This window comes from Lithobates pipiens, unplaced genomic scaffold, assembly GCF_037356315.1.
Source record: "Lithobates pipiens isolate NorthernLeopardFrog02 unplaced genomic scaffold, aLitPip1_a1.2 Scaffold_30, whole genome shotgun sequence".
Classification (NCBI taxonomy): Eukaryota; Metazoa; Chordata; class Amphibia; order Anura; family Ranidae; genus Lithobates; species Lithobates pipiens.
In genome coordinates, this window is record NW_027507791.1 from 29,299,428 (window position 1) to 29,325,035 (window position 25,608).

At 42.7% G+C, this 25,608-nt stretch overlaps 1 protein-coding gene across 1 annotated transcript; it reads right to left on the minus strand.

Annotated features, from left to right (window-relative positions):
• Positions 1-25,101, minus strand: LOC143942514 (uncharacterized). Its single transcript, XM_077463827.1, has 2 exons — positions 24,948-25,101; positions 1-14,440 (listed from the first exon to the last, which is right to left on the minus strand). The coding sequence occupies exons 1-2, from the start codon at positions 25,083-25,085 to the stop codon at positions 722-724; spliced, it is 13,857 nt and encodes a 4,618-aa protein (XP_077319953.1). The 5' UTR covers positions 25,086-25,101; the 3' UTR covers positions 1-721.
• Between the last annotated feature and the right edge of the window lie 507 nt (positions 25,102-25,608).

Here is a 25,608-nt window from a genome sequence, read left to right on the forward strand (position 1 = left end):
AAAGCTGATAAACGTTTTAATAAAATAGAACACCAACACCAAGTATTACATACATATATATATATATCACATATACATTGTTTTATTATTGCACGTTAAATGAAGCCATTAACATACACCTAATGGATTATAATTCAGTACTTACATTCACATAAAGGTCACAGTTTGAAGAAACTCAATAAATGTCCAAACCAGCTCACCTTCCATAGGCTCTCATTATATAGATGTGTAGGGTGCCCAACCAATGTGCTCCTCCAAGTTTGAAACCACAATACTATATAGCTTGGGAATCGCCACCCCCCTTCCCTTTTGATCACTCCAACTAGAGTTCTTCAGTAGAAGTCGAGGTTCAGTAAAAATGCTACATTTGTTACCGAATCCCACCACGGCAAAGGGTTACATTTCTTTTTCAGCAACTGTTATGGGAAAAATTGGAGTTGAGGTCGGAGATTTAAGACTTGGAAGTTCAGGGTTACTGACCGGAGACCTGCAGTCATCATGGTCATAGCACGGTTGGTTTGCTGGTGGATGAGCCACGTTTCGAGAAGGTCTGGCTTAAAATGGGCACTCATTGTGAATTAAATGAATGACGTAGTTGGATTACACTCATTGGAAGACAAGAATCCGTGAAAAAAAAAGGCAGAAATTAATAAGTAACTCAACAACCCTTCAAGGACATGCGATCAACCTCCATCCAGGGCTGCAAACTTTGGTCATTTGCTTAGTTCCATGGCCATTTGAATGCCTTTCCAGTGGACTTTTGCTTCTCCTCCTTCTGAGAACTGGTATTACTAGAAGTTTTCACTCCAGAGGATGGGGGTGGTGATTTTTGAGGTTCTTCGGCAGACTCTTTTGGTTTTGTTGAAGGTTGTTTACTTCTTGGGAGTGTTGGTGATTGTCGAGCAAGTTCATACAAAGGATAATGACAAGAGCTTTGGTCTGGCTTTTGTGGGTCAGCTTCATGGTGACTCTGTGCGGATGATGAACCCAGATTTCCACCGGTGTGTTGTTCATGGGTTGACCAAGTTGTGGTCTTATTTTGTTGGGTCATTTGCTGTGTGGTGTCCTGCCCTCCACTGGTGTGTGGTTCATGGGTTGGCCAAGGTGTGGTCTTATTTTGTTGGGTCATTTGCTGTGTGGTGTCCTGCCCTCCACTGGTGTGTGGTTCATTGGTTGGCCAAGGTGTGGTCTTCTTTTGTTGGGTCATTTGCTGTGTGGTGTCCTGCCCTCCACTGGTGTATTGGACATAGCTTGAAGGCACTGTGTCTCTATGGTCAATGTATTGTTGGGTCTTTAGAAACGAATGTGCGTATGGATCATCTTTATCTCCCTGGGGGAAGCTGGTTCCCCATATCTGGGGAGATGGTGCATCACCTTCTGAGGTATAGGAATAATGTGTTTCAGTACGTCCAGTCTGTTGGGCAGTTTTGTCATCCCCTTGAGAGAATTGAGGCATCTGTTGTGAGGTGGTCTGCCCCGCTGTGGTGTATTGCATATAACTTGAGGGTACTGTCTCTCTATGGTCAATAAGTTGCTGGCCCTTTAGGAATGAATGTGCATATTGATCAACTACATTTTCTGGACCTTGACTGGTTCCCCATATCTGATGAGATGGTGCATCACCTTCTGTGTGATATGAATAACGTATTTCAGTGTGTCCAACCTGTCTTGTCTTGTCATCCCTTTGTAGGACTTGAGGACCTTGGCCTGGTGTTTGTGTGGGCTCTTGTTTCTTTAACGGGTCTTCTTTCTGTGTTGGATCTTGTCCCTCAGGTAGGCTTTTATACTCAGTGCTGCCTTGCTTTAATATTTGGTCATCCTTCTTAGATTGATCTTGCCTGTGGGCTGGGTCTTGTTTCTGGGTTGGATCCAGTTTCTGTGTTGAGTCTGGTTTCTGGGTGGGGTCTTTCTTCTGGTCTTGTTTCTGGCTCTGCCCTGGGTCTGGTTTCTGTGTAAAGCCTGGAACTTGGGTTAGGCTTTGCTTCTGTGGTGGATCTTCTTTCTGGGTTGTGTCTGACTTGTGATCAAAATCTGGCTTCTGGATTGGGTCTTGTTTCTGAATGGGGTCTTGTTTTTTGGTCAAGTCTAGTTCCTTTGTTAAATATTGTTTCATGGTAGAGCACTGCAACGGGGTTGGGTCTTGTTTCTGAATAAAGTCTTTTTTCTCACTGGAGTCTTGTTTGTGGGTCATATCTTGTTTCTGTATCTGGTCTTGTTTCTGGATGGTGTCCTGTTTCTGAGTGAAGTCTTTCTGGGTTTTGTCTTGTTTTTGAGTGGTCTGGTCTTGCTTCTGAGTGGTGTCCTCTTTATGAGTGGTGTCTTGTTTCTGGGTCTGGTCTTGTTTCTGGCTTGAGTCTTGTTTCTGGGTCTGGTCTTGTTTCTGGGTCTGGTCTTGTTTCTGGCTTGAGTCTTGCTTCTGGGTCTGGTCTTGTTTCTGGGTCTGGTCTTGTTTCTGGGTCTGGTCTTGTTTCTGGGTTGAGTCTTGCTTCTGAGTCTGGTCTTCTTTCTGGGTTGAGTCTTGTTTCTGGGTCTGGTCTTGTTTCTGAGTGGGGTCTTGTTTTTGGGTTGGGTCTTGTTTCTGAATGGAGTCTTTTTTCTGGGTCTGGTCTTGTTTCTGTGTCTGGTCTTGTTTCTGGCTTGAGTCTTGTTTCTGGGTCTGGTCTTGTTTCTGGCTTGAGTCTTGCTTCTGGGTCTGGTCTTGTTTCTGGGTTGAGTCTTGTTTCTGGGTCTGGTCTTGTTTCTGAGTGGGGTCTTGTTTTTGGGTTGGGTCTTGTTTCTGAATGGAGTCTTTTTTCTGGGTCTGGTCTTGTTTCTGGGTTGAGTCTTGTTTCTTGGTCTGGTCTTGTTTCTGGGTCTGGTCTTGTTTCTGGGTTAAGTCTTGTTTCTGGGTCTGGTCTTGTTTCTGGGTCTGGTCTTGTTTCTGGGTTGAGTCTTGCTTCTGGGTCTGGTCTTGTTTCTGGGTTGAGTCTTGTTTTTGGGTCTGGTCTTGTTTCTGAGTGGAGTCTTGTTTTTGGGTTGGGTCTTGTTTCTGGGTCTGGTCTTGTTTCTGAGTGGGGTCTTGTTTTTGGGTTGGGTCTTGTTTCTGAATGGAGTCTTTTTTCTGGGTTTGGTCTTGTTTCTGGATGGTGTCCTGTTTCTGAGTGGTGCCTTGTTTCTGCGTCTGATCCTGTTTAAGAGTGGAGTCTTTCTGGGTCTGGTCTTGTTTCTGGGTGGTGTCTTGTTTAACAGTGGAGTCTTTCTGGGTCTGGTCTTGTTTCTGGGTCTGGTCTTGTTTCTGTGTCTGATCCTGTTTCTGAGTGGAGTCTTTCTGGGTCTGGTCTTGTTTTTGGGTGGTCTGGTCTTGTTTCTGGGTGGTGTCTTGTTTAACAGTGGAGTCTTTCTGGGTCTGGTCTTGTTTCTGGGTCTGGTCTTGTTTCTGTGTCTGATCCTGTTTATGAGTGGAGTCTTTCTGGGTCTGGTCTTGTTTCTGGGTGGTGTCCTGTTTCTTGGTCTGATCCTGTTTAAGAGTGGAGTCTTTCTGGGTCTGGTCTTGTTTTTGGGGGGTCTGATCTTGTTTCTGAGTTGTGTCCTGTTTATGAGTGGAGTCTTTCTGGGTCTGGTCTTGTTTCTGAGTGGAGTCTTGTTTTTGGGTTGGGTATTGTTTCAGTGCAGAGCACTGCATCGGGGTTGGCTCTTGTTTCTGAATTGAGTCTTTTTTCCCACTGGAGTCTTGTTTCTGGGTCTGGTCTTGTTTCTGGGTCTGGTCTTGTTTCTGGGTTAAGTCTTGTTTCTGGGTCTGGTCTTGTTTCTGGGTCTGGTCTTGTTTCTGGGTTAAGTCTTGTTTCTGGGTCTGGTCTTGTTTCTGGGTTGAGTCTTGTTTTTGGGTCTGGTCTTGTTTCTGGGTTGAGTCTTGTTTTTGGGTCTGGTCTTGTTTCTGAGTGGAGTCTTGTTTTTGGGTTGGGTCTTGTTTCTGGGTCTGGTCTTGTTTCTGAGTGGGGTCTTGTTTTTGGGTTGGGTCTTGTTTCTGAATGGAGTCTTTTTTCTGGGTTTGGTCTTGTTTCTGGGTCTGGTCTTGTTTCTGTGTCTGATCCTGTTTCTGAGTGGAGTCTTTCTGGGTCTGGTCTTGTTTTTGGGTGGTCTGGTCTTGTTTCTGGGTGGTGTCTTGTTTAACAGTGGAGTCTTTCTGGGTCTGGTCTTGTTTCTGGGTCTGGTCTTGTTTCTGTGTCTGATCCTGTTTATGAGTGGAGTCTTTCTGGGTCTGGTCTTGTTTCTGGGTGGTGTCCTGTTTCTTGGTCTGATCCTGTTTAAGAGTGGAGTCTTTCTGGGTCTGGTCTTGTTTTTGGGGGGTCTGATCTTGTTTCTGAGTTGTGTCCTGTTTATGAGTGGAGTCTTTCTGGGTCTGGTCTTGTTTCTGAGTGGAGTCTTGTTTTTGGGTTGGGTATTGTTTCAGTGCAGAGCACTGCATCGGGGTTGGCTCTTGTTTCTGAATTGAGTCTTTTTTCCCACTGGAGTCTTGTTTCTGGGTCTGGTCTTGTTTCTGGGTCTGGTCTTGTTTCTGGGTTAAGTCTTGTTTCTGGGTCTGGTCTTGTTTCTGGGTCTGGTCTTGTTTCTGGGTTAAGTCTTGTTTCTGGGTCTGGTCTTGTTTCTGGGTTGAGTCTTGTTTTTGGGTCTGGTCTTGTTTCTGGGTTGAGTCTTGTTTTTGGGTCTGGTCTTGTTTCTGAGTGGAGTCTTGTTTTTGGGTTGGGTCTTGTTTCTGGGTCTGGTCTTGTTTCTGAGTGGGGTCTTGTTTTTGGGTTGGGTCTTGTTTCTGAATGGAGTCTTTTTTCTGGGTTTGGTCTTGTTTCTGGATGGTGTCCTGTTTCTGAGTGGTGTCTTGTTTCTGCGTCTGATCCTGTTTAAGAGTGGAGTCTTTCTGGGTCTGGTCTTGGTTCTGGGTGGTGTCTTGTTTAACAGTGGAGTCTTTCTGGGTCTGGTCTTGTTTCTGGGTCTGGTCTTGTTTCTGTGTCTGATCCTGTTTCTGAGTGGAGTCTTTCTGGGTCTGGTCTTGTTTTTGGGTGGTCTGGTCTTGTTTCTGGGTGGTGTCTTGTTTAACAGTGGAGTCTTTCTGGGTCTGGTCTTGTTTCTGGGTCTGGTCTTGTTTCTGTGTCTGATCCTGTTTATGAGTGGAGTCTTTCTGGGTCTGGTCTTGTTTCTGGGTGGTGTCCTGTTTCTTGGTCTGATCCTGTTTAAGAGTGGAGTCTTTCTGGGTCTGGTCTTGTTTTTGGGGGGTCTGATCTTGTTTCTGAGTTGTGTCCTGTTTATGAGTGGAGTCTTTCTGGGTCTGGTCTTGTTTCTGAGTGGAGTCTTGTTTTTGGGTTGGGTATTGTTTCAATGCAGAGCACTGCATCGGGGTTGGCTCTTGTTTCTGAATTGAGTCTTTTTTCTCACTGGAGTCTTGTTTCTGGGTCTGGTCTTGTTTCTGGGTCTGGTCTTGTTTCTGAGTGGGGTCTTGTTTTTGGGTTGGGTCTTGTTTCTGAATGGAGTCTTTTTTCTGGGTTTGGTCTTGTTTCTGGATGGTGTCCTGTTTCTGAGTGGTGTCTTGTTTCTGCGTCTGATCCTGTTTAAGAGTGGAGTCTTTCTGGGTCTGGTCTTGTTTCTGGGTGCAGTCTTGTTTCTTGGTCTGGTCTTGTTTCTGTGTCTGATCCTGTTTCTGAGTGGAGTCTTTCTGGGTCTGGTCTTGTTTTTGGGTGGTCTGGTCTTGCTTCTGAGTGGTGTCCTGTTTATGAGTGGAGTCTTTCTGGGTCTGGTCTTGTTTCTGGGTGGAGTCTTGTTTCTTGGTCTGGTCTTGTTTCTGTGTCTGATCCTGTTTCTGAGTGGAGTCTTTCTGGGTCTGGTCTTGTTTTTGGGTGGTCTGGTCTTGCTTCTGAGTGGTGTCCTGTTTATGAGTGGAGTCTTTCTGGGTCTGGTCTTGTTTCTGGGTGGTGTCATGTTTCTTGGTCTGATCCTGTTTAAGAGTGGAGTCTTTCTGGGTCTGGTCTTGTTTTGGGGGGGTCTGATCTTGCTTCTGAGTTGTGTCCTGTTTATGAGTGGAGTCTTTCTGGGTCTGGTCTTGTTTCTGAGTGGAGTCTTGTTTCTTGGTCTGGTCTTGTTTCTGTGTCTGATCCTGTTTCTGAGTGGAGTCTTTCTGGGTCTGGTCTTGTTTTTGGGTGGTCTGGTCTTGCTTCTGAGTGGTGTCCTGTTTATGAGTGGAGTCTTTCTGGGTCTGGTCTTGTTTCTGAGTGGAGTCTTGTTTCTTGGTCTGGTCTTGTTTCTGTGTCTGATCCTGTTTCTGAGTGGAGTCTTTCTGGGTCTGGTCTTGTTTTTGGGTGGTCTGGTCTTGCTTCTGAGTGGTGTCCTGTTTATGAGTGGAGTCTTTCTGGGTCTGGTCTTGTTTCTGGGTGGTGTCCTGTTTCTTGGTCTGATCCTGTTTAAGAGTGGAGTCTTTCTGGGTCTGATCTTGTTTTTGGGGGGTCTGATCTTGCTTCTGAGTTGTGTCCTGTTTCTGAGTGGAGTCTTTCTGGGTCTGGTCTTGTTTCTGAGTGGAGTCTTGTTTTTGGGTTGGGTATTGTTTCAGTGCAGAGCACTGCATCGGGGTTGGCTCTTGTTTCTGAATTGAGTCTTTTTTCTCACTGGAGTCTTGTTTCTGGGTCTGGTCTTGTTTCTGGGTTGAGTCTTGTTTCTGGGTCTGGTCTTGTTTCTGGGTTGAGTCTTGTTTCTGGGTCTGGTCTTGTTTCTGAGTGGGGTCTTGTTTTTGGGTTGGGTCTTGTTTCTGAATGGAGTCTTTTTTCTGGGTTTGGTCTTGTTTCTGGATGGTGTCCTGTTTCTGAGTGGTGTCTTGTTTCTGCGTCTGATCCTGTTTAAGAGTGGAGTCTTTCTGGGTCTGGTCTTGTTTCTGGGTGGTGTCTTGTTTAACAGTGGAGTCTTTCTGGGTCTGGTCTTGTTTCTGGGTGGAGTCTTGTTTCTTGGTCTGGTCTTGTTTCTGTGTCTGATCCTGTTTCTGAGTGGAGTCTTTCTGGGTCTGGTCTTGTTTTTGGGTGGTCTGGTCTTGCTTCTGAGTGGTGTCCTGTTTAAGAGTGGAGTCTTTCTGGGTCTGGTCTTGTTTCTGAGTGGAGTCTTGTTTTTGGGTTGGGTATTGTTTCAGTGCAGAGCACTGCATCGGGGTTGGCTCTTGTTTATGAATTGAGTCTTTTTTCTCACTGGAGTCTTGTTTGTGGGTCGGGTCTTGTTTCTGGGTTGAGTCTTGTTTCTGGGTCTGGTCTTGTTTCTGGGTGAGTTCCTGTTTAAGAGTGGAGTCTTTCTGGGTCTGGTCTTGTTTCTGGGTGGCGTCCTGTTTATGAGTGGAGTCTTTCTGGGTCTGGTCTTGTTTCTGGGTGGTGTCCTGTTTCTGAGTGGAGTCTTGTTTCTTGGTCTGGTCTTGTTTCTGGGTCTGGTCTTGTTTCTTGGTCTGATCCTGTTTCTGAGTGGAGTCTTTCTGGGTCTGATCTTGTTTTTGGGTGGTCTGATCTTGCTTTTGAGTTGTGTCCTGTTTATGAGTGGAGTCTTTCTGGGTCTGGTCTTGTTTCTGGGTTGAGTCTTGTTTCTGGGTCTGGTCTTGTTTCTGGGTTGAGTCTTGTTTCTGGGTCTGGTCTTGTTTCTGGGTCTGGTCTTGTTTCTGAGTGGGGTCTTGTTTTTGGATTGGGTCTTGTTTCTGAATGGAGTCTTTTTTCTGGGTTTGGTCTTGTTTCTGATTGGTGTCTTGTTTCTGTGTCTGATCCTGTTTAAGAGTGAAGTCTTTCTGGGCCTGGTCTTGTTTCCTGGTGGTGTCCTGTTTCTGGGTTGAGTCTTGTTTCTGGGTCTGGTCTTGTTTCTGGGTCTGATCCTGTTTCTGAGTGGAGTCTTTCTGGGTCTGGTCTTGTTTTTGGGTGGTCTGGTCTTGCTTCTGAGTGGTGTCCTGTTTATGAGTGGAGTCTTTTTGGGTCTGGTCTTGTTTTTGGGTGGTCTGGTCTTGCTTCTGAGTGGTGTCCTGTTTATGAGTGGAGTCTTTTTGGGTCTGGTCTTGTTTCTGAGTGGTGTCCTGTTTATTAGTGGAGTCTTTTTGGGTCTGGTCTTGCTTCTGAGTGGTGTCCTGTTTATGAGTGGAGTCTTTTTGGGCCTGGTCTTGTTTCTGGGTTGAGTCTTGTTTCTGGGTGAGGTCCTGTTTAAGAGTGGAGTCTTTCTGGGTCTGGTCTTGTTTCTGGGTCTGATCCTGTTTCTGAGTGGAGTCTTTCTGGGTCTGGTCTTGTTTTTGGGGGGTCTGATCTTGCTTCTGAGTTGTGTCCTGTTTATGAGTGGAGTCTTTCTGGGTCTGGTCTTGTTTCTGAGTGGAGTCTTGTTTTTGGGTTGGGTATTGTTTCAGTGTAGAGCACTGCATCGGGGTTGGCTCTTGTTTCTGAATTGAGTCTTTTTTCTCACTGGAGTCTTGTTTCTGGGTCTGGTCTTGTTTCTGGGTTGAGTCTTGTTTCTGGGTGAGGTCCTGTTTAAGAGTGGAGTCTTTCTGGGTCTGGTCTTGTTTCTGAGTGGTGTCCTGTTTAAGAGTGGAGTCTTTCTGGGTCTGGTCTTGTTTCTGGGTGGTGTCCTGTTTCTGAGTGGAGTCTTGTTTCTTGGTCTGGTCTTGTTTCTGGGTCTGATCCTGTTTCTGAGTGGAGTCTTTCTGGGTCTGGTCTTGTTTTTGGGTGGTCTGATCTTGCTTCTGTGTTGTGTCCTGTTTATGAGTGGAGTCTTTCTGGGTCTGGTCTTGTTTCTGGGTTGAGTCTTGTTTCTGGGTGTGGTCTTGTTTCTGAGTGGGGTCTTGTTTTTGGATTGGGTCTTGTTTCTGAATGGAGTCTTTTTTCTGGGTTTGGTCTTGTTTCTGAGTGGTGTCTTGTTTCTGTGTCTGATCCTGTTTAAGAGTGAAGTCTTTCTGGGCCTGGTCTTGTTTCTGGGTCTGGTCTTGTTTCTGGGTGGTGTCTTGTTTAAGAGTGGAGTCTTTCTGAGTCTGGTCTTGTTTCTGAGTGGAGTCTTGTTTCTTGGTCTGGTCTTGTATCTGGGTCTGATCCTGTTTCTGAGTGGAGTCTTTCTGGGTCTGGTCTTGTTTTTGGGTGGTCTGGTCTTGTTTCTGAGTGGTGTCCTGTTTATGAGTGGAGTCTTTCTGGGTCTGGTCTTGTTTCTTGGTCTGTTCCTGTTTCTGAGTGGAGTCTTTCTGGGTCTGGTCTTGTTTCTGGGTTGAGTCTTGTTTCTGGGTCTGGTCTTGTTTCTGAGTGGAGTCTTGTTTTTGGGTTGGGTATTGTTTCAGTGAAGAGCACTGCATTGGGGTTGGCTCTTGTTTCTGAATTGAGTCTTTTTTCTCACTGGAGTCTTGTTTGTGGGTCTGATCTTGTTTATGGGTCTGATCTTGTTTCTGAGTGAAGTCTTTCTGGGTCTGGTCTTGTTTTTGGGTGGTCTGGTCTTGCTTCTGAGTTGTGTCCTGTTTATGAGTGGAGTCTTTCTGGGTCTGGTCTTGTTTCAGGCTTGAGTCTTGTTTCTGGGTCTGATCTTGTTTCTGGGCGAGGTCCTGTTTAAGAGTGGAGTCTTTCTGGGTCTGGTCTTGTTTCTGGGTGGTGTCCTGTTTCTGGGTTGAGTCTTGTTTCTGGGTCTGATCCTGTTTCTGAGTGGAGTCTTTCTGGGTCTGGTCTTGTTTTTGGGTGGTCTGGTCTTGCTTCTGAGTGGTGTCCTGTTTCTGAGTGGAGTCTTTCTGGGCCTGGTCTTGTTTCTGGGTTGAGTCTTGTTTCTGGGTCTGGTCTTGTTTCTGGGTGAGGTCCTGTTTAAGAGTGGAGTCTTTCTGGGTCTGGTCTTGTTTCTTAGTGGTGTCCTGTTTATGAGTGGAGTCTTTCTGGGTCTGGTCTTGTTTCTGGGTGGTGTCCTGTTTCTGAGTGGAGTCTTGTTTCTTGGTCTGGTCTTGTTTCTGGGTCTGATCCTGTTTCTGAGTGGAGTCTTTCTGGGTCTGGTCTTGTTTTTGGGTGGTCTGATCTTGCTTCTGAGTTGTGTCCTGTTTATGAGTGGAGTCTTTCTGGGTCTGGTCTTGTTTCTGAGTGGAGTCTTGTTTTTGGGTTGGGTATTGTTTCAGTGCAGAGCACTGCATCGGGGTTGGCTCTTGTTTCTGAATTGAGTCTTTTTTCTCTCTGGAGTCTTGTTTGTGGGTCGGGTCTTGTTTCTGAATTGAGTCTTGTTTCTGGGTCTGGTCTTGTTTCTGGGTGGTGTCTTGTTTAAGAGTGGAGTCTTTCTGGGTCTGGTCTTTTTTCTGGGTGGTGTCCTGTTTCTGGGTTGAGTCTTGTTTCTGTGTCTGGTCTTGTTTCTGGGTCTGATCCTTTTTCTGAGTGGAGTCTTTCTGGGTCTGGTCTTGTTTTTGGGTGGTCTGGTCTTGCTTCTGAGTGGTGTCCTGTTTATGAGTGGAGTCTTTCTGGGTCTGGTCTTGTTTCTGGGTGGAGTCTTGTTTTTGGGTGGTGTCCAGCTTTTGGGTGGACTCATATTTCTGGCTCTGTCCGTGGTCTAGTTTCTGTGTGAAGCCCGGAATCTGGCTTAGGCTTTGCTTCTGTTGTGAATCTTCTTTCTGGGCTGGGTCTGGTTTCTGAGAAGAGACAGCTTTCTGGACTTGGTCTTGCTTCTGGGTGGAGTCTTCTTGTTTGTTTAGGTCCAGTTTCTTAGTTGGGTCTTGTTGCGGTGTAGTGCTGCAGTACTGTATCGGGATTAAGTTTAGCTTAATAATTGAGAATGTGTTCTTATTGGAGTCTTGTTTCTGGGTCTGGTCTTGATTCTGTGTGGGGTCTTGTTTCTGGGTGAGGTCTTCTTTCAGGGCCTGATCTTGCTTCTGGGTCTGGTCTCGTTTCTGGGTCTGGTCTTGTTTCTGGGTCTGTTCTTGCTTCTGGCTTGTGTCTTGTTTCATGGTGGATTCTTGTTTCTGGGCCTGTCCTGGGTCTGGCTTCAGTGTGAAGCTTGGAATCTGGGTTGGACTTTGCTTCTGTGGTGAATCTTTTTTCTGAGTTTGGTCTTTTGCCAGGGTAGAGTCTGTTTGAAGTCCTGGGTCTTGTTTGTATGCTGGGTCTTGTTTCAGGGTTTTACTATTCTGATTTTGTTTTTGAGTTGAGTCTTTATTGTCCTTGTCTTGGGTTTGCCCATGTTTCCTTTTTGGGTCTTCTTCTGAGGGGGGGTCATGTTTCGCCTTTGAATTTTGCTTCTCTGTAGAACTTTGAGTTTCTTTAGCATCTTGTTTTTTGGTCTGATCTTCTTTTTGGGTTGACTCATGTTTATCTTTTGGTTCATCTTTCTGGACTATGTCTCTTGGCGTCTCTTTGGGATCTTGCTTCTGGGTGTACTGCTTAAATACAGAGCATTGTTTCTCTTCTGGATCACGTGGACAACTGGGATTTTTCTTCTCATCTTGGTCTTTTTTGTGGGATGGATCTTGTTTGACGGATAGACCTTGTTTGAGGGTTGGGTCTTCTTTTGAAACTGGGTCTTGCTTGAGGGTTGGTTCTTGTTTGAGGATTGGGGCTTGTTTGTCTTTAAGATCTTGTTTTTTCCCAGGGTCTAGTGTCTTTGTTGGGTCTTCTTTGAGGGTTGGTTCTTGTTTGAGGGTTGGGGCTTGTTTGTCTTTAAGGTCTTGTTTTTTCCCAGGGTCTAGTGTCTTTGTTGGGTCTTCTTTTTGGGTTGACTCATGTTTATCTTTTGGTTCATCTTTCTGAACTATGTCTCTTGGCGTCTCTTTGGGGTCTTGCTTCTGGGTGTACTGCTTAAATACAGAGCATTGTTTCTCTTCTGGATCTCGCGGACAACTGGGATTTTTCTTCTCATCTTGGTCTTTTTTGTGGGATGGATCTTGTTTGACGGATAGACCTTGTTTGAGGGTTGGGTCTTCTTTTGGAACTGGGTCTTGCTTGAGGGTTGGTTCTTGTTTGAGGATTGGGGCTTGTTTGTCTTTAAGATCTTGTTTTTTCCCAGGGTCTAGTGTCTTTGTTGGGTCTTCTTTGAGGGTTGGTTCTTGTTTGAGGGTTGGGTCTTCTTTTAGAACTGGGTCTTGCTTGAGGGTTGGTTCTTGTTTGAGGATTGGGGTTTGTTTGTCTTTAAGATCTTGTTTTTTCCCAGGGTCTAGTGTCTTTGTTGGGTCTTCTTTGAGGGTCGGTTCTTGTTTGAGGATTGGGGCTTGTTTGTCTTTAAGATCTTGTTTTTTCCCAGGGTCTTGTGTCTTTGTTGGGTCTTCTTTTTGGGTTGACTCATGTTTATCTTTTGGTTCATCTTTCTGAACTATGTCTCTTGGCGTCTCTTTGGGATCTTGCTTCTGGGTGTACTGCTTAAATACAGAGCATTGTTTCTCTTCTGGATCACGTGGACAAATGGGATATTTCTTCTCATCTTGGTCTTTTTTGTGGGATGGATCTTGTTTGACGGATAGACCTTGTTTGAGGGTTGGGTCTTCTTTTAGAACTGGGTCTTGCTTGAGGGTTGGTTCTTGTTTGAGGATTGGGGCTTGTTTGTCTTTAAGATCTTGTTTTTTCCCAGGGTCTAGTGTCTTTGTTGGGTCTTCTTTTTGGGTTGACTCATGTTTATCTTTTGGTTCATCTTTCTGAACTATGTCTCTTGGCGTCTCTTTGGGATCTTGCTTCTGGGTGTACTGCTTAAATACAGAGCATTGTTTCTCTTCTGGATCACGTGGACAACTGGGATTTTTCTTCTCATCTTGGTCTTTTTTGTAGGATGGATCTTGTTTGATGGATAGACCTTGTTTGAGGGTTGGGTCTTCTTTTAGAACTGGGTCTTGCTTGAGGGTTGGTTCTTGTTTGAGGATTGGGGCTTGTTTGTCTTTAAGATCTTGTTTTTTCCCAGGGTCTAGTGTCTTTGTTGGGTCTTCTTTGAGGGTTGGTTCTTGTTTGAGGATTGGGGCCTTGTTGTCTTTAAGATCTTGTTTTTTCCCAGGGTCTAGTGTCTTTGTTGGGTCTTCTTTTTGGGTTGACTCTTGTTTCTCCTTTGGTTCATCTTTCTGGACTATGTCTCTTGGCGTCACTTTGGGATCTTGCTTCTGGGTGTACTGCTTAAATACAGAGCATTGTTTCTCTTCTGGATCACGTGGACAACTGGGATTTTTCTTCTCATCTTGGTCTTTTTTGTGGGATGGATCTTGTTTGACGGATAGACCTTGTTTGAGGGTTGGGTCTTCTTTTAGAACTGGGTCTTGTTTGAGGGTTGGTTCTTGTTTGATGATTGGGGCTTGTTTATCTTTAAGATCTTGTTTTTTCCCAGGGTCAAGGGTCTTTGTTGGGTCTTCTTTGAGGGTTGGTTCTTGTTTGAGGGTTGGGTCTTCTTTTAGAACTGGGTCTTGCTTGAGGGTTGGTTCTTGTTTGATGATTGGGGCTTGTTTGTCTTTAAGATCTTGTTTTTTCCCAGGGTCTAGTGTCTTTGTTGGGTCTTCTTTGAGGGTTGGTTCTTGTTTGAGGATTGGGGTTTGTTTGTCTTTAAGATCTTGTTTTTTCCCAGGGTCTAGTGTCTTTGTTGGGTCTTCTTTTTGGGTTGACTCATGTTTATCTTTTGGTTCATCTTTCTGAACTATGTCTCTTGGCGTCTCTTTGGGATCTTGCTTCTGGGTGTACTGCTTAAATACAGAGCATTGTTTCTCTTCTGGATCACGTGGACAACTGGGATATTTCTTCTCAGCTCGGTCTTGCTTTGCAGTTTCGCCCAGTTTCAGTTTAGGTTCTACTTTCTCAGTTGGGTCTTCTTTCAGGGCGGGACATTGTTTGTTTTCTGAGTCTTTTGTTAATTTTATCTCTTGTTTCTTGGTTGCGCCGGTTGGCTGAGGTTGGTCTTGCTTCAGCGTAGTTTTGTCTTTCTGGGTTGAGTCTGATTTCTGTGTTTGGTCTTTTACTGGTCTTGTACTTGTTGATTGTTCGGTCAATGTTGGGTCATCTTTCTGTGCCGGGTCTTGTTTCTGCACTGGCTCTTTTTCCTTGGTTAGGTCTAGCTTTTGAGTTGGGTCTGGTTTAGATGTGGGGTCTGTCTTCTTGGTGGGTACCTTCTGGAGGGGATCTTCTTTAGTGGTGAGATCTTGTTTCTGTTTTGTATCTTGTCCAAGATCTTTCTTATGAACAGAGTGATGTTTCTCTTGTAGTTTTTCCTGACCAGAAAGATCCTGCTTCTGAGCGGAACCTTCCTTTGTGGTCACCTCTTGCTTTTGAGTTTGAACCTGGCCATGGTCCGACTCTGCTTGGCTTTGTGGTGGTTTGGAAGCTGCAGCAGTTGATGTCTGTGGTCCTTTCCTGGAAGCACAAATGTCGCAGCCTTCCTTGGTCTTCAGGGCTTGAAAATAAGCGACGGCGACTTTGGACACGAGGTCCAGGAACTCTTGAAAGTCCACCACGCCATCTTTGTTCACATCCAAGGTTTTAAGGATTATTTTGATGGTCTGGGGGTCATTGGAATTCTGAAAGAAGGAATAAAGATAACAAATCAGGACTCAGGCCCATAACCGTCTGTGGTGTCAAAAACCAAGAAGTAGGAAACTATTTCATCCAACACCAGAATACCACCATCAATAGAAAGCCTACAATGGCTGCCAACATGGCAAGATGGCCTTGCTTGACCAGATTTATATACTTATTGCCATTGCCTCCCTTCTATCCCATGCCTATAATTGGCTGATGGTTGATGATACTATGACCTCGGTGGTATTAGAAGCGGCCTATCTAGGATATTTATGGAATCTTCCTTATATGGGGGTCTGAGCCCCTTACTGTTTAACAACTTCGGTGAAGGCAATTATTAAGGCTTGGACTTCATGGCATCCCTGTGTGCCTAGTGGTTGGTTTCCCAATACCCCGCTATGGTTGAGCCCCACACTGCCTGAATTTTTCACCATCTCAGATCCCAATGTTTGGGCTTCCAGGGAGATTAAGTACCTCAACCAAACCTGCGAAAATGGCACCTTGAGAACGTTTGATTCTCTAAAGCGGGGGGTCTGGCCCTTTGCTTGCCTTTAGCTGGCCCTTGGGGCAATAATTCCTTTCACTGACAGCAAAGACAGGGTACTATTCCTCCTCCTGACACCAATGATGGGGCACTATTCCTCCCACTGACACCAATGATGGGGCACTATTCCTCCCACTGACACCAATGATGGGGCACTAGTCCTCCCACTGACACCAATGATGGGGCACTATTCCTCCTCCTGACACCAATGATGGGGCACTATTCCTCCCACTGACACCAATAATGGGGCACTATTCCTCCCACTGACACCAATGATGGGGCACTATTCCTCCCACTGACACCGATGATGGGGCACTAGTCCTCCCACTGACACCAATGATGGGGCACTATTCCTCCCACAAACACCAATGATGGGGCACTATTCCTCCCACAAACACCAATGATGGGGCATTATTCCTCCCACTGACACCAATGATGGGGCACTATTCCTCCCAATGACGGGGCACTATTCCTCCCACTGACACCAATGATGGGGCAGTATTCCTCCCACTGACACCAATGATGGGGCACTATTCCTCCCACTGACACCAATGAAGGGGCACTATTCCCCCCACTGATACCAATGATGGGGCACTATTCCTCCCTCTGACACCAATGATGGGGCACTATTCCTTCCACTGATACCAATGATGGGGCACTAGTCCTCCCACTGACACCAATGATGGGGCACTATTCCTCCTCCTGACACCAATGATGGGGCACTATTCCTCCCACTGACACCAATAATGGGGCACTATTCCTCCCACTGACACCAATGATGGGGCACTATTCCTCCTCCTGACACCAATGATGGGGCACTATTCCTCCCACTGACACCAATAATGGGGCACTATTCCTCCCACTGACACCAATGATGGGGCACTATTCCTCCCACTGACACCGATGATGGGGCACTAGTCCTCCCACTGACACCAATGATGGGGCACTATTCCTCCCACAAACACCAATGATGGGGCACTATTCCTCCCACAAACACCAATGATGGGGCATTATTCCTCCCACTGACACCAATGATGGGGCACTATTCCTCCCAATGACGGGGCACTATTCCTCCCACTGACACCAATGATGGGGCAGTATTCCTCCCACTGACACCAATGATGGGGCACTATTCCTCCCACTGACACCAATGAAGGGGCACTATTCCCCCCACTGATACCAATGATGGGGCACTATTCCTCCCTCTGACACCAATGATGGGGCACTATTCCTCCCACTGATACCAATGATGGGACACTATTCCTCCCACTGACACCAATGATGGGACACTATTCCTCCCACTGATACCAATGATGGGACACTATTCCTCCCACTGACACCAATGATGGGGCACTATTCCTCCCACTGACACCAATGATGGGACACTATTCCTCCCTCTGACACCAATGATGGGGCACTATTCCTCCCACTGACACCAATGATGGGACACTATTCCTCCCACTGATACCAATGATGGGACACTATTCCTCCCACTGACACCAATGATGGGGCACTATTAAAAATGTCATATGAGTACAGTGTAGCATGACCGCACAATTGTCATTCAACGTGCGAGAAAATGTATGGAGGAGATGAAACTTCAAGTTGCCAAGAAACCTTCAGGATTTAGAGAAGATCTGTAGAGAAGAGAGGAGAAAATCCCTCCTGAGATGTGGAAACCTCATCACCACCTACAAGAAACGTCTGACCTCTGTGATCACCAACAAGAATGGGGGTGGGGGAGGGGGGGGGGGCGTCTAACCACTCCTTTTTTTTATGCTATGCACTGGTCCTGAGGGAGTGGAGAAGAGTCACTAATAATCTGCCGTGGTTTGGCGTCAGGAAGGGAAAATTACGGTAAGTTTTTGATCCAAAATTTTCAATTTTTGGTGTCTTTTTTTCTCGCGGTCCGCACGCCCTTGAACCAATAATCACACAAAATATATATATATATTTTTTTCCGTCATCAATATTGGCGCTGCAGCTATCTGGAGTTGCAGATTTTTCCTCCTTTGTTTAGTGAGGTTGAACAGTTACACCCTATAAATGTCACACCCTCACAAGTCTGGGAAACACCCTATGAAAAAAAAAAAAAAAAAAAAATCCCAAAATATTTCTCCGATGTTATCCGGTTGTGCAGGTAAATTTAAATCACACTCCCTATATTTATATATAAATAGCACCTTTAAGTAGGGCAAAGTTTAATATTATATTTCTTTAACCACTTGATGTCATTATTTTTTTTTTTTTTTTTTTTTATGATTTATTTATTTATTTTATTATTTATTTTAAAAGTTTTGTGCTTTATTAGCTTTTTTGGAAGGCATGGCAATCAGGGGGTTTAATAAACTCCTTATGTTACCTGCCCATGCTATCACATAGGGGGGCTTATTAGCCCCTTGTGACAACAGTAGTATGAAAAAAAAAAAAAAAAAATTTAAAACGTGTAAAAGAAAAAAAATATAATATTAAATAATTAAACTAATGATTGCAATAAATAAATATTTATTATAAATAAATACTTATGAGTTAATATATTAATATTAATTATTATGTATTAACTATTAATCATAAATACATATTTACAAATTAATTATAATTAATTAAAAGTTTTCATTTTCCTTTACAAAATGTATAAATGTATAATAAATATTAACATTTATTTACAAAAAACAAAACAAAAAACAGTGGTTGCCACTGCACACATATTAGAGTTAAGAAAAAATGGACTGGGGTGTGCAGCAAAGACTGTAGTACATATGATCCAAAAATTATAAATAAACAATTCCAAACATGTAAAAGGAAAAAAAAAAGTAATAAAATTAAATAATTAAAATAATAATTGCAATAATTTTTTTTTAATTGTTATAAATAAATATTTATGAATTCATATAGTAATATTAATTCATTATTATGTATTCATTAATATTCCTAAATACATATGAATACCTAATTATAATAAATGAAAAATGTTCATTTATAATATTTATAAATGTATAATAAATATTAACATTTATTAAAAAAAAAAAAAAAACTGGTTGCCACTGCACACATATTAGGGTTAAGAAAAAATGGACTGGGGTGCGCAGCAAAAACTGTAGTACATATGATCCAAAAATAATAAATAAACAATTCGAACATGAAAAAAAAAAAGTAATAAAATTAAATAATGAAAATAATAATTGCAATAACATTTTTTTTTAATTGTTATAAATAAATATTTATGAATTAATATATTAATATTAATTAATTAATTGTTATGTATTAATTAATATTCTTAAATACATATGAATAACTAATTATAATAAATTAAAAATGTTCATTTATAATATTTATAAATGTATAATACATATTACCATTTATTAAAAAAAAAATTGTGGTTGCCACTGCACACATATTAGGGTTAAGAAAAAATGGACTGGGGTGTGCAGCAAAGACTGTAGTACATATGATACAAAAATAATAAATAAGCAATTCCAAACATGAAAAAAAAAGTAATAAAATTAAATAATTAAAATAATAATTGCAATAACATTTTTTTTAATTGTTATAAATAAATATTTATGAATTAATATATTAATATTAATATTAATTTATTATTATGTATTAATTAATATTCCTAAATACATATGAATAACTAATTATAATAAATTAAAAATGTTCATTTATAATATTTATAAATGTATAATACATATTACCATTTATTTAAAAAAAAATAGTGGTTGCCACTGCACACATATTAGGTGTTAAGAAAAAATGGACTGGGGTGTGCAGCAAAGACTGTAGTACATATGATCCAAAAATAATAAATAAACAATTCCAAACATGTAAAAGGAAAAAAAAAATTAAATAATTTAAATAATAATTGCAATAAATTTTTTTTTAAATTGTTATAAATAAATATTTATGAATTCATATATTAATATTAATTCATTATTATGTATTAATTAATATTCCTAAATACATATTAATATCTAATTATAATAAATTAAAAATGTTAATTTATAATATTTATAAATGTATAATACATATTACCATTTATTTAAAAAAAAAATAGTGGTTGCCACTGCACACATATTAGAGTTAAGAAAAAATGGACTGGGGTGCGCAGCAAAGACTGTAGTACATATGATCCAAAAATAATAAATAAACAATTCCAAACATGTAAAAGGAAAAAAAAAGTAATAAAATTAAATAATTAAAATAATAATTGCAATAACATTTTTTTTTAATTGTTATAAATAAATATTTATGAATTAATATATTAATATTAATTCATTATTATGTATTAATTAATATTCCTAAATACATATTAATAGCTAATTATAATAAATTAAAAATGTTCATTTATAATATTTATAAATGTATAATACATATTATCATTTATTTAAAAAAAACTGTGGTTGCCACTGCACACATATTAGAGTTTAAAAAAAATGCGCGAGGTGCGCATCAAAGACTGTAGTACATATAATCCAAAAAAATAAAAAATGTAAATGTGTAAAAGAGAAAAAAAATTATAAAATTAAATAATTAAAATAATAATTGAAATAAAAAAATATTTTGTAATTGTTATAAATAAATATTTATGAATTAATTTATTAATATTAATTATTATGTATTCATGAATATTCACAAATATATATTAATAATTCATTGTAATAAATTAACAATTTAAATTTAAATTTATAATATTTATAAATGTATAATAAATATTACCATTAGCAATGTGACAATTAATTAAAAATTTATCATTTTTATTTTAATATTTATAAATGTATAATAAATATCAACATTTAAAGTTTATTATTTTTATCAATTTATATTTACAGCGCACTTTTTCCACATTTTGTTATGATACAGCCTTTAAGTCCAGGTTGGCGAAAAATCCGATCTTTCAGAACATTTTTTCAAAAAAAAAATTCAAAGTCAGCAGCTACAAATACTTATTTTTCCAATAATTCTTTTTTTTTATTTTATTTTTTATGAATTTTAAGCAATTTTTTTTTTTTGGTGGCAACACCACTTTAATCCAAAATGGATTAACCACTTGCTTACTGGGCACTTAAACACCCTTCCTGACCAGACCAATTTTCAGCTTTTGGCGCTCTCCCACTTTGAATGACAATTACTCAGTCATGCAACACTGTACCCAAATGAATTTTGTGTCCTTTTTTTCCCACAAATAGAGCTTTCTTTTGGTGGTATTTGATCACCTCTGGGGTTTTTATTTTTTGCGCTATAAATGAAAAAAGACCGAAAATTTTGAAAAAAAACGCATATTTCTTTGTTTCTGTGATAAAATTTTGCAAATTATAATTTTTTTTTCATACATTTTGGCCACAATTTATACTGCTACATATCTCTGGTACAAAGAACCCAAATTAGTGGATATTATTTGGTCTATCTGAAAGTTGGAGAGTCTACAAGCTGTGGTGCGAATCATAAAAAATTGATCACATCTGATGTACTGGTGGCCGATCTCATTTCTTGTGACCCGAACAAGTCAGGAAAGTACAAATACCCCCCAAATCACCCCTTTTTTGAAAGTAGACATTCCAAGGTATTTAGTAAGAGGCATAGTGAGCTTTTTGATGTTGTCATCTTTTTCCCACAATTCTTTGCAAAATGAAGATTTTTTTATTTTTATTTTTTCTCACAAAATTTTCAATGTAATAGGTTATTTCTCTCACGTGGCATGTGTATACCACAAATGACACCCCAAAATACGTTCTGCTCCTCCTCCTGAGTATAACGATACCAAATGTGTGAGACGTTTACACAGCCTGGCCACATACAGAGGCCCAATATTGAAATAGCACCATCAGGCGTTCTAGGAGCATAAATTACACATCTTATTTCTCAACCACCTATTACAGTTTTGAAGGCCCTGGAGCACCAGGACAATGGAAATGCCCACAAAGTGACCCCACGTGGCACTGACAACACGTGGCACTGACGACACGTGGCACTGACAGATGGCACTGGAGGCAGATGGCACTGGAGGCAGATGGGGCTGACAGATGGGGCTGACAGATGGGGCTGGCAGATGTCGCTGACAGATGGCACTGGGGCTGGCACTGGGGCTGGCACTGGCAGATGGCACTGGTAGATGGTGCTGGCTATTTGCTCTGGCTAATTGCTCTGGCAAATGGGGCTGGCAGATGGCACTGCGGCTGGCAGATAGCACTGGCAGGTGGCGCTGGCAGGTGGCACTGGCACTGGCGGCACTGGGGCTGACGGCACTGGGGCTGACGGATGGCACTGGCAGGTGGCACTGGCAGGTGGCACTGGCACTGGCAGGTGGCACTGGCACGTGGCACTGGCACGTGGCACTGGCGGCACTGGGGCTGACGGCACTGGCGCTGACGGATGGCACTGGCGCTGGCAGGTGGCACTGGCGCTGGCAGGTGGCACTGGCGGCACTGGCACTGGCGGCACTGGTGGTGGCAGGTGGCACTGGCAGGTGGCACTGGCGGCACTGGCACTGGCGGCACTGGGGCTGACGGATGGCACTGGCGCTGGCAGGTGGCACTGGCGCTGGCAGGTGGCACTGGCACTGGCGGCACTGACGGCACTGGGGCTGACAGCACTGGGACTGACGGATGGCACTGGCGCTGGCAGGTGGCACTGGCGCTGGCAGGTGGCACTGGTGCTGGCAGTTACCACTGGCAGGTGGCACTGGGGCTGACGGCACTGGCGGCACTGGGGCTGACGGCACTGACGGCACTGGGGCTGACGGATGGCACTGGGGCTGACGGATGGCACTGGGGCTGGCAGGTGGCACTGGCGCTGGCGGCACTGGGGCTGACGGCACTGGGGCTGATGGCAGGCGGCACTGGTGCTGGCAGGCGGCACTGGCACTACTGGCAGATGGCACTGGGCTGACAGATGGCACTGGGCTGAGAGATGGCACTGGCACTGGGGCTGACAGATGGCACTGGGGCTGACAGATGGCACTGGCACTGGGGCTGACACATGGCACTGGGGCTGACAGATGGCACTGGCACTGGGGCTGACACATGGCACTGGGGCTGACAGATGGCACTGGCACTGGGGCTGACACATGGCACTGGGGCTGACAGATGGCACTGGCACTGGGGCTGACACATGGCACTGGGGCTGACAGATGGCACTGGGGCTGACACACAGATCGCTCTCCCTCCTCACACGCTGTCTCTGTGTGAGGAGGGAGAGACACGGCAATGGGAGTTGATCTCATATGTTTACATTTGAGATCATCTCCCATTGGCAGCTGTTATCGCGCTGTGAACGGCCGCTTTGATTGGCCGTTCACGGCGATCTGTATTTGCCTGTCTCCGGGAGACACGGCGAATACAATACTTCCGCGATGCGCGCCCCCGGCGGCGCGCATTGCGGAAGTAAACACAAGGGCGTCCGGGGACGGCCAGGCGAAGGAACCCGCCCACTCTAAGGCCGTCATTCGGCTACAGGGCGGGTGGGAGGAGGTTAAATTAATTTGTTTTTGTTTGCACTCTATTAAAAATAAAAAAAATACATGGAAGGAGCCTATGATACTAATGTACATGGGAGGAGCCTGTGATGAATATGGGAGGAGCCTGTGATACTTATGTACATGGGAGGAGCCTGTGATACTTATGTACATGGGAGGAGCCTGTGATACTTATGTACATGGGAGGAGCCTGTGATACTAATGTACATGGGAGGAGCCTGTGATACTAATGTACATGGGAGGAGCCTGTGATGAATATGGGAGGAGCCTGTGATACTTATGTACATGGGAGGAGCCTGTGATACTTATGTACATGGGAGGAGCCTGTGATACTTATGTACATGGGAGGAGTCTGTGATACTTATGTACATGGGAGGAGTCTGTGATACTTATGTACATGGGAGGAGCCTGTGATACTTATGTACATGGGAGGAGCCTGTGATACTAATGTACATGGGAGGAGCCTGTGATACTTATGTACATGGAAGGAGCCTGTGATACTTATGTACAGCGAGGGGCGGGGCTCGGAGGAAGATGCCAATGCAGCGAGGGGCGGGGCTGGAGGAAGATGCCAATGCAGCGAGGGGCGGGGCTGGAGGAAGATGCCAATGCAGCGAGGGGCGGGGCTGGAGGAAGATGCAATACCTAGTCAGACACACAGAGGGCTGTCCAGGGGAACATTGCTTAAAGCACCCAACCAGCCAGGAGATGGGTGACATGGCTCCTATGATAGTGGAGGGGGTTAAGCGATCGGCACCTCCACTAGTGCCCGGGTTCCCCGACTTTCTGGGACCGGATCTGCAGGACAGACTGCAGTCATGGAAGAGAGGTGCAGAGGGGCCCTGGGAGAGAGCCTTTCCTGTAACTCATAGCAACCATGGGAGGGGCACTGGGAGGGAGGTGATCTGCTGGATTGGTGGAGCCCGATGCAGGCTTGGCGGTACCGACCTCATCTGCTCAACTTCTCCTCCCCTGACTACCCCCTCAGAGGAACCACAAGTCCCAGACCTGCTCACCTACCCCTCAGAGGAACCACAAGTCCCAGACCTGCTCACCTACTACTACCCCCCACCCTCCCCCCTCAGAGGAACCACAAGTCCCAGCACTGCTCCATGATCTGGATGGTGCACCACATCAAAGGAACATATTAGAACTGCCCATGATTGGTCCTCTCAACATTCAACATTCAATAGAGGAATCCACACTGAGCTCCTGATGTCACCAGTCCATAGACTTATGTACATGGAAGGAGTCTATGATACTTATGTACATGGGAGGAGCCTGTGATGAATATGGGAGGAGCCTGTGATACTTATGTACATGGGAGGAGCCTGTGATACTAATGTACATGGGAGGAGCCTGTGATACTTATGTACATGGAAGGAGCCTGTGATACTTATGTACATGGGAGGAGCCTGTGATGAATATGGGAGGAGCCTGTGATACTTATGTACATGGGAGGGGCCTGTGATACTTATGTACATGGGAGGAGCCGGTGATACTTATGTACATGGGAGGAGCCTGTGATACTTATGTACATGGGAGGAGCCTGTGATACTTATGTACATGGAAGGAGCCTGTGATACTTATGTACATGGGAGGAGCCTGTGATGAATATGGGAGGAGCCTGTGATACATATGTACATGGGAGGAGCCTGTGATGAATATGGGAGGAGCCTGTGATACATATGTACCTAGGAGGAGCCTGTGATACTTATGGACATGGGAGGAGCCTGTGATACTTATGTACGTGGGAGGAGCCTGTGATGAATATGGGAGGAGCCTGTGATACTTATGTACATGGGAGGGGCCTGTGATACTTATGTACATAGGAGGAGTCGGTGATACTTATGTACATGGGAGGAGCCTGTGATACTTATGTACATGGGATTTTTTCCTTTTTTATTTTTAATAAATTTGAAAAGATTTCAACAAACTTCTCTTACATTGTCATTATGGGGGATGTTTGTAGAATTTTGAGGAAAATTATTAATTTAATCCATTTTGGGATAAGGCTGTAACATAACAAAATGTGGAAAAAATCAACTAAAGAATTAAAATAATAATTGTAATTAAATAAATTAAAATAATTTTAAAATAATTTAAAAAGCAATAAAAATATTGGGCACCTTTTTATGGGCACGTGCAATTGACATATTTGTTGTCTATTTACTCAACACAGCCCTAATCTTTTACCCCAAAAAGCGGGTGTTATTTTGTGTTTAAAACCAAAATTATTTTTTTCCCCTAATTTTTCATTCCTAATTATTTAATTAAAATTGTGCAAATAGCATCCTACATAAAAAAAATGGCGACCACCGCCCTTTTATTTTACAAAGCCTCTTCCTTAAGAAAATATATAATGTTTGTGGGTTCTACATAATTTTTTTTTAAAACTGCTGATTTTAACAATAATATTAAAAAATTGCCCCGGTTAGTATAAAATGGCGCCGTTCTCCACTGTGCCACCAGGTGGCGACTTCATTACCTCTATGACATCGGCAAACTGCGTCTGGACGAGTTTGTTAAATTCCTCCATATTCAGCGTGTCGCAGGGGGCGCTCTCGCTGCTGTAGCGGTGGAAGGTCTCGATGATCTGCCGAATGGCAGTTAGAATGTTGGCCATGGCTGCGGCGGGGAAGGTCTAGGCTGGAAATGAAAACAAATAAATTATCCAATAAATTGAATTTGAAATAATATGAATACAAATATTACAATATAATATTAATAAATATATATAATTGTATAATTATTATAATATTGTTATTATTATAACTATTATTTAATTATAATTATTACTATTACATTATTCTTATTATTATGATTATTATTATTATTATTATTATTATTATTAATAATAATAAAAATCATAATAATAATTATATATTATAATATAATAATTGTTATTATTAAATCTTTGTTATTATTATAATTTTTGTATTATAATTATGACTATATTATTATTATTATTATTATTATTATTATTACTATTATAATTAGTTATTATTATTTTTATTATTATTAATAATAATAATAATAATAATAATAATAATAATTATATATATATAACAATATTAAAAGAGTAATAATTATAATAAAAAACAATAATTATAATAATAACAATACTAGAATAATAATAATTATATTAT